Source organism: Stenella coeruleoalba (assembly GCF_951394435.1).
Source record: "Stenella coeruleoalba genome assembly, chromosome: 7".
NCBI classification, from domain to species: Eukaryota; Metazoa; Chordata; class Mammalia; order Artiodactyla; family Delphinidae; genus Stenella; species Stenella coeruleoalba.
Genome location: NC_137153.1, coordinates 33516135 through 33532614, shown reverse-complemented (window position 1 = coordinate 33532614; position 16480 = coordinate 33516135). Strand labels below are relative to the sequence as shown.

Sequence of the window (16480 nt, the reverse complement as noted above, 5' to 3'; positions counted from 1 at the left end):
ACCATTTTTAAGTGTGTGGTTCTGTGGCATTAAGTATGTTCACATTGTTGTGCATTCCACACTGAGTACTTCTTATTTGTTCCTACAGGAAGTTGTTCAGCTGCCTTTAGATTTTGTGAAACAGCTTTGTTTAAAGATACAGTGTGAAAGACCAGGTAAGGGTTTCTAACTTACGAATTTATAATATTCCATTTGAAATGTGTTTGACGTTATTACTCATCTTAGGTAGATATAGATATAGTTTTTAACTTTATTATCGGGGGTAGAAATCCTAGGAGCTCATGAATACAATTCTGGGCATCAGATTTGCAGATCACTGCAGGGAATATATGACCAAGAACAAATTAATAAAAATAAAAATGCATTTGGGAGCCAAGAGGGAGCTGAAGGAGTTCAGGGAGACTTAGGGAAGGGAAGGTGGGCTCCAGGGGATGCCTGGAGGAGTCCAAAGGAAAACCGGGGTAGACCTGAGCCATGGAGGGTGGGCTAGGCCCTAGAGGGTGGCAGTTCTGCAAACCTTCTCCCAGAAGCTGGCACCACCCAGCCTGCTCATCCTCTTGAGGTAAGGTGAGAGACTTGAATTTTTTTACCTTCCCGCTTCACCTCATGTACTTCCCCACCATCACCATACATACCCCACCCCCCATCACCACACATGCTTTCCACCCATCACTACACATACCTTCCCCTAGTCACCTCCCAGACCTTTCCCAATCACCACAAATACGTTCCCCCATCATCTCCCAAACCTTCCCCCCATTACTTCCCATACCTTCCACTCATTACCGAACATACCCTCCCCCATTACCTCTCATATCTTCCCCCCATCACCACACATACTTTCCCCCGTCACCCCCCAAACCTTGCCCCCCTTTACCTCCCACACCTTTCCCACATCACCACACATACCCTCCCCCATCACCTTACATACCCTCCCCGCAGTCACCTCATGTACCGCCCCACGTCACCTCACGTATTTTCCCCTCAGTACCTCATGTACCTTCCCTACACTTGCTCGTGGCAATAATGACAGTAACCATGTCAAAGCTTTTCCTGTCACAGTCAGAGGCAAAGATGTAAAATCTGTGTTGTTGAGGAGTGAAATGTCTCCTCCTAAAGCACAGCCAGGCAGTCAGGGTGTGCAGTGAGTCAATATAAAATCCTTTTCATGTTTGATTAGGAAAATGAAAGAAAACAGGATGCTGTGCCCTGGAGCCCTCAGTTTGGGGAGCAGTGAGGAGCAGGGCTTCATGGATGGAGAGGACCAACGAAGGGGGAGGAGGCAGCAGCTTTGTTCAAAGCCTGGACTGTGTCTTGGCTCTGTTTTCCCCATCTAGACAAAGACAGACTGAGGCCTGCTGTGGTTCTGCCATCTAGTTACTAGTGCCACACAGCGTCATTCGTTTTATAATTGGCAGTTATACGACGTAACAGTAATAATGTTGTAATAATGACTCATAGTCAGCCTTGTTATGTGGAAGGAGGAAAGCTGACTTCTCCTGGGACCAAGAGGCCATATCTTATGTGACTGTCTACAATATAACTTCTAGCAGTCAGTGCTGAGGAAATATTGGTGTTTGCATATTCTGAAGGAAGCTTTAAAAGGAAGGTAGTGGCTGTTGCCTCCTTCTTCTCTGAGCTCCTGGGTTAAGAGAGTCACAGAATTGGGGAGCAGTTCCCAAGATCACCCTCACTCATGAGAGCTGCATGTTTGGGGGGTCCCCAGGACCAATCTCAGGTCTGATAATTTGCTAGAAGGACCCACAGAACTGTTATCCTCATCGTTATGGCTTATTACAGCTAAGGGACACAGATTAAAACCAGCTGAGATAAGAAGGGTTAGGGTTTTTGCTGGGGCTTGGGCATATAGACACAGCTGACCACCTGTGTGGCTGCCCTCAGCCTCCAGCCCCTCTGGAGGTCAAGCTGGTACTACAGGGCCCAAACTCCTACCACAGATCGCAGCATTATACTCATGTGACTCTAGGTCCCCAGGTAAACTCCTCAGGCAAGACATCCCAAGGCTTAGAGGTGACCTCTCAAGAGTGGAGGCCAAGGCCAGCCCTCTCTTGGGCAAGGCTGATCCTTCCCCAACAGGAGTCCAAGTTGCCATGGAGTCATCTTGTCTCTCTTGCACTGATCCTCAGTTATTTTCCTTGCTCTGTTTTCCAGAATCTCGCTGTGACAAGGACCTGGACACTCTCAGTGGTTATGCTCTGTGCCTTCCCAATTTAGCCAGACTTCAGACCTACCATTTTGCAGAGCACCGGCCGATTCTGTGTGTAGAGATCAAGGTGAATTTCTGTCAAGGGGGAAATGGTGTGGGGGAAAAGGGAAAGGTGGGTCCAGACTGTAAATCCATGAGTCATCTGCCTGGAGTGCACTTTGCCCATGCTGGGCCCCATGACCTAGGCAGCCCCCCAACTCCCAGAGAGTAGGCTTACTTCTTGCTCCTTCTGTGCATACCTCTTGCACCGTGCTATTCTGGTTCCTTACCCTGGCCAGACCTGAGGGGCATGGCTTCCCAGACCCCCAGGTTTAGGCTCGTTCTCAGGTGTCATAACAGGGAACTAGCCAGGGACAAGCCCTAGCCGATGGCCACCAGAAGGAAGCATGGGCTCCACTCTGCTTATTTTCCTTGGAGGGTGCAGCTTGCCAGGGCCTCTCTTGACCTCCTTCCCAGCTGTGCCTGCTTGGCTGCTTGGTGACACTGCATGCCATGCTCCAAGGGCTCAGCTTGAGGACCACCCTTTAGACTGGGTGACACTCTGTTCCTTTGCTTCTCAGGAGAATGCTCAGGAGAGACCTCCAGGAGGCATAGAAGCCTTTGTGTCTCTCAAGGCCCTGGTTTGTCGTGGCAGGGATCCTCAGGAGGAGGCGACAAAAGATGTCGCTTGTCTAGTGCAGGGCAGTGATTCCTGGATAAGGGCCAGGCCGCTGCTTCAGCTCTGTGGCTCAGTGTCCAGAGTGGCCACCTGAGTCTCCCTCAAGAAGCCTGCCAGATATCTTGTTATTTGTTTCCTTCCTCCAAACCTCTGGTGGCGACTTGTGGGTCATGCTCTTGGCCCTGAGCATTCACATCCGTGGGTGTTCAGTGTGGACTGATGTTCTGCTTCTCCAAGCAGAGGATGAGTGTCTCAGGCGTCACAAATGATGGGCAGCGTGATCTTCAGTGCCCCGACGCTAGGCAGTGGTCTTTCATATTGTATGTGCCCAGAAATCATGGCTTTTAAAAGGCAACTAGAGTTTCAGATGTTCTGGGAGCCCAGCAGCCACCATATGGGCACCTTCTCCTTCACACATTCTTATCAGAGGGACCAAGGGTTCTTCTTCTTGGAGCTGGAGTGTGTGGCAGATCTGCACTCCTAGAGTCTTTCCAGTCTTGTTCCATGATGAAAACACAAAGCTACTCTTTGTTGTCAAGCTAGCAATTGAGGCATCACTGTTCTTCCCCAGTGAGAGTTCTGGCTTTGGATTCTGTAGTGGCAAAGAGATATTTATGTGATGCAGTGGGGGAGGCATCAATTCCCACCGGGGACTGAGGATAAAAGCAACTTTTGGGAATGTTTATATCTAACACTTGGTGATTCTCCTGGGAGCTGCACTTCATTATCCTGTAGTTATATGTCTACCTAAAGGTATGTGTTTTCTCCCTAAGCTTTTTTTCTTCCTTACTTGTTTATTTTGCAGCCAAAATGTGGGTTTATTCCTTTCTCCAGTGATGTTACGCATGAGATGAAGCATAAGGTGTGTCGTTACTGCATGCACCAGCACCTCAAGGTGAGAAGAGTTGACCAGCTGGGTTCCCTCCCTGCACAGAGCCTTGTGATGAATGGCTGGGCCACCTAGAGTTTTCAGGGGAGTAAAATAAAACATAGATATTATTTACTTTTTATTTCAAAAGTACTTCATGTTCATCTTTTCCTTCTTAATTGAGATATTTGCATATCCTAAGATTTACACTTTTAAAATATATAATCCAGTGGATTTTAGTTTATTCATAAGGTTGTGCAACCATCACCACTATCTAATTCCAAAACATTTCATCACCTCGAAAAGAAGTCCTGTGCCCATTAGCAGTCACCCCCTGTCCTGCCAACCCCTGGCAACCACCTATCTCTGTGGATTTGCCTATTCCAGACATTTCCTATAAATGGAATCACACAAATTATGGCTTTTTGTGACTCTCTTCTTTTACTTAGCATAATATTTTTGAGGTTCATACACATTGTAGCATTTATCAGCACTTCATTTCTTTTATGGCTGAATAATACTCCATTGTATGGAAACATTTTGTTTATCCATTCATCTATTGATGGACATGTGGGTTTTTTCCTTTTGGCTATTGTGAATAATGTTGCTATAAATGTGCACGTACATGTACATGTTTGAGTCACTGTTTTCAGTTCTCTTGGGTATATTCCTAGCAGTGGCATTGCTGGTTCTTAGGGAAATTCTGTTTAACTTTTTGAGGAAATGGCAGATTGTTTTCTACAGCTATAGCACCATTCTATATTCCCACCAGCAATGTATGAGAGCTCCAGTTTCTCCACATCCTCTCTTGCACTTGTTATTGTCCCTGTTTGTGATTATAGTCATCCTAATGGATAGGAAGTAGTATCTCATGTGATTTTCATTTGCATTTCTCTAACAGTGATGTTGAGCATCTGTTCATGTGCTTATTGGCTATTTGTATATCTTCTTTGGAGAAATGTCTATTCAAATTCTTTACCTGTTTTTGAAATGAGTTGTTTGTTTTTTAGTTGTTTTAGGGGTTCTCTGTTTATTTTAGATGTTAATTTCTTTATCAGATATGTGATTTGCAAATATTTTCTCCCATTCTGTTGGTTGCCTTTTTACTCTGTTGATAGTGTCCTTTGTTGCACAAAAGTTTTAAATTTTGATAAAGTCTTAATTTGTCTTTTTTTTCTTTCATTGCCTATGCCTTTGGTGTCATATCCAAGAAATGTTTACCTAAACCAAGGTCATGGTGCTTTTCCCATATGTTTTCTTCTAAGAGTTTTATAGTATTAGCTCTTATGTTTAGATCTTTGATCCATTTTGAGTTAGTTTATGTGTTTGATGTTAGGTAAGGGCCCAACTTCATGTGATATCCAGTTTTCCCAGGACCACTTGTGAAAAGACCATCATTTCTCCATTGAATGGTCTTGGCACCTTTATCTAAAATCTATTGGCCATATATGTGAGGGCTTATTTCTGGCCTTCTATTGGTCTGTATGTCTGTCCTTATGCCAGTACCACACTCTTGATTGCTGTAGTTTTGTAGTAAGTTTTGAAATCAGGAAGTGTTAGTCTTCTAGCTTTGTTCTTCTTTTTCAAGATTGATTGTTCATGATTGTTTTGGCTATTTGAGGCCCCTTAAAATTACATGTGAATTTGAGAATTGGATTTTTCATAACTGCCAAAAAAGACTTTGGAATTTTGACAGAAATTTCAGGAATCTATAGGTCACTTTGGGTAGTACTGCCATGTTAACAATACTAAGTCTTATAATCCATGAACACAAGCTCTCTTTCCACTTACTTAGGTTTTCTTTAATTTCCTTTCAGCAATATTTTATAGTTTTCAGTGTACAAGTCTTTCACCACTTTGGTTAAATTTATTTCTAGGTATTTTATTATTTTGGAATATTGTAAATGTGGTTATAAGTAGGATTGCTTCCTTAATTTCCTTTTTGGTTTGTTTATTGCTAGGGTATAGAAACACAACTAATTTTTGTGTGTTGATCTGGTACCCTACAACTTTGCTGAATTCATTTATTAGCTCTGGTAGCATTCTTGTAGATTCTTTGGAATTTTCTATGTACAGGATCATGCCATCTGTGAATAGAGTTTTACTTCTTCTTTTCCAATTTAGATGTCTTTAAGCTTCACGATTTCCAAGACAGCAGCTGGGATTTTTGATAAGGATTCCAACGTATTGCAGATTAGTGTGGGGAGTATTGCCACCTTAACAGTATTAATACTCTGTGAACACAGGATGTTTTTCCATTTATTTAGGTCTTTAATTTCTTCCAGCGATGTGATAAAGTTTTCAGCCTATAAATCTATGTGTCTTTTGTTGAACTTATTCCTAAATTTTTTATTTTGGGGGATGCTATTGTAAATGGAATTTTTAGAAATTTCATTTTCAGATTGTTTATTGCATAGAAATACAACTGATTTTTTAATATATATATTTAATTGTGATGAAATACACATGACATAAAATTTACCATCTTACCCATTAAGTGTACAGTTCATTGACATTAAGTACATTTACATTGTTGTGCAACTGTCACCATCATCCATCTCCAGAACATTTTTCATCTTGTAAAACTGAAACTCTGCATCCATTAAACAACTCTACATTTCTTCCTTTCTCAAACCCCTGGCAACCACCATTGTAGTTTCTATCTCTATGAATTTGACTACTGTAGGGACCTCATATATGTGGAATCACACAGTATTTGTCCTTTTATGACTGGTTTATTTCACTTACCATAATGTCCTCAAGGTTCATCCATACTGTAGGTTGTGTGAGAATTTCCTTCCTTTCTAAGGCTGGATAATATCCCATTGAATGTATATACCATATTTTGTTTATCCATCCATCCATTGATGGGCACTTGGGCTGCTCCCATTTCTTGGCTATTGTGAATAACACTTCTGTGAACATGGGTGTACAAATATTTCTTTGAGACTCTGCTTTCAATTCTTCGGGGTATATACCCAGAAGTTGAACTGCTGGATCATATGGTAATTCTGTTTTTAATTAATTATGAGTACAATATTGTATAGAAATAGTAAGAGTGAGCATCCTTATCTTGTTCCTGATATTAGGGGTAAATCTTTCAGAATTTCACTGTTGAATGTAATGTTCTCACTGTGAGTTTGTGAAAGATGTTCTTTTAGAGTTTTTTTGTTTTGTTTTTATTAATCATGAAAGAATGTTAGATTTTGTCAAATGCTTGTCCTGCATCTGTTGAGATGATCATGAGTTGTTTTCCTCTTTCTATTAATATGGTGTATTACATTGATTGATTTTCATATGTTGAACCACACATGTATTTGATTGATAAATCCCATTTGATGATAGGTGTGTAATCTCTTTAATATGCTGCTAATGTGGTTTGTTAGTTTTTGTTGAGGATTTTTTCTTGAGGGATATTTGTCTGTAGTTTTCTTTTCTAGTGGTGCTTTTGTCTAGTTTTGGTACCAGGGTAATAACTGGCTTCATAGAATGAGTTAGGAAGTGTTTTCCATCTTTTACTCTTCAGTTTTTTGGAAGAGTTTGAGTATTGGTGTTGATTCTTCTTTAAACATTTGGTAGCATTCAGTAGCAAAGATGGACCAGATGGTCCTGGGGTTTTCTTTGTTGAAAGATTTTTTTTAAGTCTTTATTGAATTTGTTAGAATATTGCTTCTGTTTTTTATGTTTTGTTTTTTTGGCCCCAAGGCATGTGGGAATCATAGCTCCCGATCAGTGTTTGAACCCGCACCCCCTGCACTGGAAGGTGAAGTCTTAACCATTGGACTGCCAGGGAAGTCCCTGTTGAAAGATTTTTGATTACTGATTCAGACTTTTGTTATGTCTGTTTAGATTCTCTATTTCTTCTTGAGTCAGTTTTGGTAGCTGTATGTTTCTAAGAATTTGTTCATTTCATCTAATTTGTTGGCATATAATTGTTCATAGCATTCCTCTAAAATTCTTTTTATTTCTGCAAGGTTGGTAGTAATGTCTTTTCTTTCATTCTTGGTTTTAGTCATTTGAGTCCTGTCTTTTTTTTTTCTTGATCTAGCCAAAGGATTGCCATATTTGTTGATCTTTTCAAAGAAACAACTTTTGGTTTTGTTTCTTTTCTCAAATTTTCCCTTTCTATACTCTGCTTCATCTATCTCTGCTCTAATCTACTACTTCTTTCTCTCTGTTTGCATTGGATTTAGTTTGGTCTCTAGTTTTTTAGGGTAGAAAATTAGGTTATTGATTTGAGATCTTTCTTCCTGTTAATATAGGTGTTTACAAGTATAAATTTCTCTCTAAACATTGCTTTCTCTGCCTCCTATAAATTTTGTTATGTTGTATTTTCATTTATCTCAATTTATTTTCTGACTGCTCTTTTGATTTCTTATTTGACTCATTGATGATTAGGAATGTGTTTAGTTTTCATGTATTTGTGAGTTTCTCAAATTTCCTTTTATTATTTGTTTCTAGTTTCATTCCACTGAGTTTGCAGAGTTGTATCTTTTTAAATTTATTGAGACTTGTTTTGTGGTTTAACATATGGTTTCTCCTTGAGAATGTTTCATGTTTACTTGATTAGAATATACTCTGCTGTTGTTGAGTGGAGTGTTCTATAGATATTTGTTAAGTCTAGTTGGTTTATAATGTTGTACAAGTCTTCTACTTCCTTGTTGATATTCTGTCTAGTTGTTCTACCTATTGATTTAACATCTTAACCTAAACAATCTAACTCAATAACAATTCAACTTCAGCAGTATACATAAACTCTGCTCCTATATAGCTTTGTTGCCTTCCCGCTCTGTTGTGCTGTTATTGTCATACAAATTACATCGTTATGCATTGTATGCTTGTCAATACAGATTTGTAATAATTGCCTTATGCAGTTATAATAATTGCCTTATGCCATGCAGGGGACATTCTGTCTTTTGAACCAGGTAGAAGAAAAAAGTTACAAACAAAATATATTTATATTATCCTTTATACTTACCTATGTAGTTCCTTTACCCAGTGCCATTTATTTTTTCATGTGGATCTGAGTTACTGTCTAGTTCCCTTTTAGTTCAGCCTGAAGATTTCCCTTTAGTATTTCTTGTAGGGCAGGTTTTCTAGCAACACAAATTTTTAAGTTATTGTTTATCTGGCAATGTCTTAATTATTGCTTCATTTGAAAGGATAATTTTATAGGCAAGACTTCTTGGTTGATAGTCTTTTCTTTCAGCACTGTGTATGCCATCCCAGTGCCTCTGGCCTCCATGGTTTTCAGTGAGAAATCAACTGTTAATCTTATGGAGGATCCTTTGTACATCATGAGTCACTTCTCTCTTCCTGCTTTCAAGATTCTCTCTCTCTTTGTCTTTGGACAGTTTTATTATGATGTGTCTAGGTGTGGAACTCTTGGACTTTATCCTAAAATCCACTGATTGTTTCTTCTGCCTACTCAGATCTGCTGTTGAGCCCTTGTGACTTTTTCATTTTAGTTATTGTATTTTTCAATGACAGAATTTCTATTTGGTTCCTTTTTATAATTTCTAGCCTTATTAATATCCCCTGTTTGTTAATACATTGTTTTCCTTGTCTCCTTCAGTTCTTTGTCCTTGGTTTCCTTTAGCTTAAAGCTTATTTAAAATAGTTGAGTTAAAGTCTTTGTCAAGTAAGTCCAATGTATGAATTTCTCAGGGACAGCCTATTGATTGTTTTTTTCCTGGGTGTGGACCATACGTTTTTGTTTCTTTGCATGTCTTGTAATGATTTGTTGAAAACAGGCATTTTAAGTAATATAACGTGACCACTCTGGAAATCAGTTTCTACAACCTTTCTAGGATTTGTTGTTGCTGCTTGTTGTAATTGTTATTGTTTTGTGATTTTTCTTTGCCAAGTTTGAGAAGTCTGTGCTTTGTTGTTTGTGGCCTCTGATGCTCCATTAGCTTAGGTGAGCAGCTAATGGTTTAACAGAGATTTCTTAAATGCCTGATACCATTAAGTCTCCCAGGCATTACTGAGGGGCTCTGTGTGTGTACTGGGGCCTGCCATCAACACTTAGCAGGGCGGTTGCAGCTCTGCCTTAGCCTTCACTTCTGCAGAGCCTCAGATCACCAGAAGGTGGTGGCCTTTTCAGGTCTTTCTGGAGCTTGTGCATGGCCTCCTAGATGCCCAGGATATACTGGAGCTTTTCAAAGCCCTGTGTACATGTCCTTCCTCTGCTTTTTCTTTTTAGTTTTAGGTTAGCCTATTGTTTGCTACAACTGTTAACCAGTATCTCAGGAAGTCATGAAGTAAAACAGTTGCCTCTGAATATTTTTCACAAATGTCCCTGGGGGAAAATGTCCCCCCCCCCTTTTTTTTTTTTGCGGTACGCGGGCCTCTCACTGTTGTGGCCTCTCCCATTGTGGAGCACAGGCTCCGGACACGCAGGCTCAGCGGCCTTGGCTCACGGGCCCAGCCGCTCTGCGGCATGTGGGATCTTCCCAGACCGGGGCACGAACCCGTGTCCCCTGCATCGGCAGGCGGACTCTCAACCACTGCGCCACCAGGGAAGCCCGAAAATGCCCCTTTTGTAGTTGGTTAGCTCTGAGTCAAGTAAGTGAAGACAGGAAACCAAGAGACAGGTCAAATAATGACCACTCTCTGGAAATGAGGCTTTGGAGAAGCTCCTACACCATTTAGCCTTCTCCAGTGGCTGCCACACTTCTGTTTTCACTGTGATTGGGGATGTTGGTTTTTAGGGTTCCCTTGGTGCTAGACAGAAGGGGTAAGAATAAGGCATTAAAAGTGCCACATAGCTCACTGTTCTTATTTAGATATGGCCATTTTTCTTGTATAATACTTTCCAGATTGTTGTAAGCCTTAGGTTAATTTTCTGGTTTCTGAAAATTTTGATCCTGACTGTTTTTGCCAGTTTTCCCCTTGCCCTTATGGGGGAGAGAATTTCTAGAGGTCCTTAGTCCATCTTTTCTTTGTGGGGTTATAACTTTCTAGGCTCTTAGGAAAAAGAAGGTATGTGAGCCATTCCCTTTAGGAGATGGTTTTCATTGTTACGATTCATTTTCAACATATATGATGGATTTTTAAGAACTGTTTTTTTTTTTTTTGCTATGAAATAATACCTGCTTGTTTAATTGATAAAATATGTAATTTTATGAATTAGGTCTCCTGCCTTCCCAGAGGTAACTCACGTTGTCAGTTTGCATGTCCTTCCAGACTTCTTTCTGTGCCAACAAAAATATACGTGTTATTCAAGTGGAAGTGAGGTGATGCCTTTCCATACACATATTCTCATGTGTGCTCACACGTGCATGTGTGCACACATACACTTTTATAAAGCAAATATGGAGTCTTGCCATAAGTTATTGTTCTGCTAATTGCTTTTTTCACTTAAATAATCCTTGGAGATTGATTGTTGTGTATCCTTCAGGGCTTTTTCAATGCATATTTAGATACATGGCATGTATAGATGCACATATCCTTTTTTTTTTTTTAAGCAAAAGTGATTTCATATGCATTGTTCTGCCAATTGCTTTTCCCTTGAATAAATATTGGTGATTTTGAGCTCTGCCTCTTTCTGTTAGTGGCTGCATATTATTTATTCATTCCTTCATTCAACATGTGACTTGCTGTGTCCTGGCCCATACAAGCAGATGTCCTTTGATTTATTTAGTTGTTTCTAGGTCTTGCTGTCACAGTTAGGTCGCAGTGAATCCTTGACCCAGCGATTCCTGATACATTTGCCAAATCAGGGGGCACGCACATTTAAAATTTTGATGGAAACCAGCAAGTTGTCTTTCAAAAGGTTGTACCAATTTATCTCCTCGCTGACAACATGAACTTGCTAGCTGGGTGCACCCTCCCCTTTCTGGATATTATAATTGTAAAGATTTGTTCATCTGATTACCAAAATTCAGCCATGTCATCTTATAAAGGTGCTTGCTGCCGCTTCTCTGCTCATGTGGAGGGGCTGGCAGCTACGTGAGGCTCTCAGAGGAGGGCCGAAATTTCCTGGGGTCACAGTCAAGCCCCCTGCCCCAGCTAGTGATGTGCACTTGGAGGTGGTTTCATCTGCTGGGCCCTTCAGCTGCCTTGGTCATCTCACAGTCACTTGGGCTGTTTTGTGTGTTAGAGTTGGAGTGCTCCCCCAGTCCACTCATTGATACCATGTGGTGGTTTCTTAACAGGTAGCAACTGGGAAGTGGAAGCAGATAAGTAAATATTGTCCCCTTGATCTCTACTCAGGGTAAGTGAATGCTTCTCCTTTGTCCCTAGTGCTGACTTCCTTGGTGGGGGGTGGGAGTGGGCCGCATTCTGTGAGGTGGGGGCTACTTGACTACAGATAGCCAGGGCCCTGAGCAGGGCCCAGGGTTCTTGCCTAGGGTCAGTGTTGCCTCCATAGGTTCCTGCAGATTACCTGTGGGAGCCAGTGGCTGGGAAGGTATTGCCAGAGGAAGGGGCAGAGAGCAGGGTGGGGATTAGGGGCAGGGATGGGGGTACCTCTGTGAGTAGGGCTGGGGAGAATGCAGCTCCTTAATCTGCAAAGCTCAGAGACCTCGAGTGGCAGCTCTTGGGCATGTCCCCTGAGCCACGGGCAGGTGAATGCAAAGTCTGCTTCTGTCAATAATACTTTCTCTGCAAAGTCTGCTTTAATTCTGTCAATAATACTTTCTCTTTTTAGAAATAAACAGAGAATGTACTTTGCTTTGAAAAGCTTGTTACAGGAGGCACAGAACAACTTAAAGATCTTTAAGGTAAGAGCTGCTTCTGTCTTATGGCACTTTTAGGGTGGGGCCTGTTGGTGTCCGAACTGAGCTGGATGAACCCATGGTGCTTTGGTCCTTTACAGGGCCCTGTGACCTTGCAGACGAGGGCATCTGGGCTGGGGCTGGCTTAGCATGATACTTTGGGTCCTTTTTCCAAGCCTCATTTCATGGGCATGTCATCCTGGGACTCCTGGGATGTGTGCTGGTGACTCCTTGACCACTGGGTGGCCTCGGGCTCCTTTGACACATAGACCCTGACTCTGGTTCTTGGAGAAAGATGGCCCTGACTGCGTCCCAGGAGCCTGTGTGGTTGAGATGGGAACAGGAGCTGGTGCAGGGCATCCTAGAGGGTGGCCACACCTGTGCCTTTCCTCCCGAGTAACTTAGGGAGCTTATAATTTGGGGATCTCCTTGTCAACTAGTGAGTTCTCAGAGTCCTGCATCCTGATCGTGGGAACGGTTCTGCATGCAGAATATTCACCATCTGGCACTGGCACCTTCTGCTTCCTTATTGCCACCTGCTGCCGGCACCCTGACCAGACTTGCTGAGGCCCTGTGGTCCCCTGGCCTGCTGCTAGCGGGAGGAGGAGGAGAGGCTGAGGGACAGGAGTGTGGAGAGAGGGGGTGCGGGGAGAGGGGAGGAGGGGCCCAGATCTGAAGGAGGGCTTGGTGTGGCCTGTGTTGGAAATGTGTCCCCTGGGATCCCCCTGGCCACCTCCTTTTCTGCTTACCACTGACTGCCCCCAGTCCTGGTTATCTTCTTATTAAGTATGACACATAAGCGAGAGTTTGTGACAGGCTCCAGGTTCACAGGCTCTGGATCTGTGTGGAGTAGCAGGGCTGTTGGGTGTGGACAGCCTTGTGCCCTCTGTGTCCTGCTCCGTGTGGATAGTGCTGTTCTGCACACTGGATGCCCCTCAGAAGTGGGCTCAGAGGAGTTGGGAGGGAAGCCTATTCTTGCCTTGCTTCTCCCCATGGTTCAAAAATCTGGTCAGAATGAATCAACTTTACCTTGTCTGCCTCCACCTTCCCAGATCTAGAAAAAGAGGACATTTTAAAATCAGTTTTTATTTCTAAATCTTATAAAGACTTCAGGAATTGTATATTTAAATCCTAAAGATAAGTTCCCTTTCATCTGGGGATTTATTTGGAACCTATAATGAGGCTGGCATTTTGTCCTAAATGGACCCTTTTCTGACTGCCCCCGCCTAGGCTGGCCCACACTTAAGCTGAGTGGTGAGTCTGGCTTGGCCCCTGGATGAGCTGACCTGTCTTGGGGCCTGGGACCTGGGACTGAGAACCCTGGCTATCTGCTACTTCTGTTGAACTCAGCTGGGGGAAGAAAATGCAGAGGTTGAGATAATAGTTTCAAAAGAGATGGATTAAAAGAAGTGACATGGAATGGCTTTTTAAAATAATCCCCGGAGCAAGTCAGTACATTATTGCAAGTGCCAGCATCCCTCAGGAGCAAGCTCTCTTGGTTCTGAAGCTCACGCCTTCCCTTGTTGTGAAATTCCACGTGGGCCACGGTCGGTGCTGCCACCGTGCTTTCTGTTGTTGGAGCCTTCTCCTTGTCTGTCTGAATGTTGTTCACAGACTCCAAGTCTGTGGCTCTGTCCACTAATACTGGACACTTGTGAGATGTGGGAGACATGCGGGGTTGTCACAGAGCCCAAGACGATAGCTCTCTGCCAAATGTCACATGAGGTGCTTGAGCAACCATATTTGTATATGTAAAATGCCCATCTACCTGGATTCCACACACTGGGGCCCAAGAAGAGACCTTCTGTTGTCCAGGGGTCACTCAACTGCTTATCGGCCTGGAGGAGAGAGTTTCACGGTAGGCCAAGGCTGCCCTTGCACTGGACCGCAAACCAAACTCTGGCCCTACCTCCTGGTTGCAACCCATGTTGACTGGTTTTGGCTTGGTACTCCATCTTGGCCTGCTTTCCTCCTGGGAGCTCCTGCTTTTCCTTTGCCTGGCGCACCCTCCTCCCTCTGTAAGGCCATCTCAAGGGTCAGCATGTCTTGTTGGTTTCCCCTGGTCCTTTGGCCAGCAGTGGCCACAGTGGTGTTCCCATCTCCCTGGACACCCACATCTGTGAACTCTGATGGTGCTAACTGGGGGCTCCCCGGGGAGGCATCATGCTGCTGAATCCCGGGAACTTGCTGAGGGAGGAATGTCCAGTCCACACTTCTAACTGGGTTGAATTGACCCCCCATCTGCCACCTGGGGGCAGAGCAGGGATCGTCCTCATCGTATTATCTACTACTGCATAACAGCCACTTATCATCTCAGTTTTTGTGGCCAGGAATTAAGGAGCAGCATAGCTGGTTCTGGCTCAGGGTCCTTCTTGAGGCTGCATCCCATATGAAGGCTCAGCTGGGGCCAGGGCTCTGCTCCTAGGATGGCGCCGCCACAGCCATTGGCAGAAGGCCTTAGTTCCTGGCCATGTGGGACTCCACGGGGCTGCTCAGTGCGGCTGCTGTGATCTGAGAAGAGAGTCATCAGGACAGAAGCCACAGCATCTTTTATAACTTAATCTTGCTGGGGGTATGCTATTGCTCTGCTCGTATTCTCAGTCACAGACCAAACCTCCACAGTGCAGAGAGGACTACAGAGTATGAGTGTCAAGGGATGGGGGCCATTGGGGACCTACCTGGAGGCTGCTGACCACGCTGTCTCACAGACAGGGAAACTAGGGGCAAGGGATTCATCACTCCCCTGGGATTGGCTGATGCTCAGGGTGTGGGGACCAGGATTTCCTTAGGGGTTTTCCTCCTAGATACCACAGACCCCTGTAAAAGTCACAGGGTTGTACCCACTGAGCATCCTTTCATGTAGCCCTGGGAACATTGGTGCCATAAGGAATTTCTTTGCTGGACTTGGTTTTAGAAGGCAGGATGGCCTCAAAGATGAAGATTTCTACACTAGTGATGCTGTTGGCCTTACCCACCCTGGCTGGAGCCTGGCTTAGTCTTTCGCAGAGGACAGAAGCCCTCTGGGATGCTGGCGGCCGATGTCCACACTGGCCGAGAAGTTTGCTCAGGGTCAGATGACACCGTGTGTCCCTCAGTAGCACAGTAGTGTCACTTGGCCTCTTGCGTAACAGGCTAGGGCCTTTGGGAGTTTGTGCTTTGGGCCGAGTTTGCTTGAGCTTGCTAACATCCCAGGTGTTCTGGTCTGAAGGTTTGTATCTCAGACCCAGGGCTCTGATCTTTGGTTCTTGAGAACTTTTCTCCTTTTTCATGTTCCAGTGGGATTTTTCTCTTGGTCAGTGACATGGTACATGAGGGTGGGTTTCCCCAGAGGGCTGCAGTATGCCGAGACCCCAAATGGGGGCATGTAAAATGTCCGGTCCTTTGGCCTGTCTAGTGGATGGGGACGGAGGTGTCTTCCTACTGGCCTGTTGGAGTTGACGTTTCCCTGTTTCTTTCCCTTCCTGAAGAATGGTGAGCTGATTTATGGTTGTAAAGATGCCCGCAGCCCTGTGGCTGACTGGAGTGAACTTGCACACCACCTGAAGCCATTCTTCTTCCCATCCAATGGCCTGGCCAGTGGGCCCCACTGCACAAGGGCCGTGATCCGGGAGCTGGTGCGTGTCATCACACGGGTGCTACTGAGTGGCTCGGACAAGGGCCGGGCGGGCGCCCTCAGGTCGGGGCCTGGGCTGCGGGGCCCACCCATCTGTGAAGCCAGCCCTTTCAGCAGGAGCCTGCGCTGCCAAGGTAGGCCTGGTGGGTGGGCTGGGTGCAGGGGGAGCAGAGCCTGTGGCATGGCCTGCAAAGGTCCTGCCTGGCCTCACGGAGCTTCTGTGGGAGCAGCCTCAGTCTTGTCAGGGCTCCCCAAAGCTGGGCCTCCCTGTCTCTCAGCCCCAGGTGGGGTTACTGCCTTTCTCATCTCCTATCTGGGTTTATAAGTTGCAGCATACATTTGGGCTATAGGGTTTTCCCTAGATATCGTCCCACACATCTGTGCATCCTCTGTG

At 44.2% G+C, this 16480-nt stretch overlaps 1 protein-coding gene across 3 annotated transcripts in view; it reads left to right on the top strand.

The window, feature by feature from the left end:
* Positions 1-16480, top strand: part of IPPK (inositol-pentakisphosphate 2-kinase) — a 47799-nt gene that overhangs the window by 13280 nt on the left and 18039 nt on the right. For all 3 annotated transcript variants that reach the window (XM_079927560.1, XM_079927561.1, XM_079927562.1), the window contains 6 exons: positions 89-155; positions 2173-2294; positions 3691-3780; positions 11913-11971; positions 12407-12479; positions 15941-16220. In XM_079927560.1, coding sequence (XP_079783686.1) covers positions 89-155; positions 2173-2294; positions 3691-3780; positions 11913-11971; positions 12407-12479; positions 15941-16220 — 691 coding nt within the window. The remainder of the gene's footprint in view (positions 1-88; positions 156-2172; positions 2295-3690; positions 3781-11912; positions 11972-12406; positions 12480-15940; positions 16221-16480) is intronic.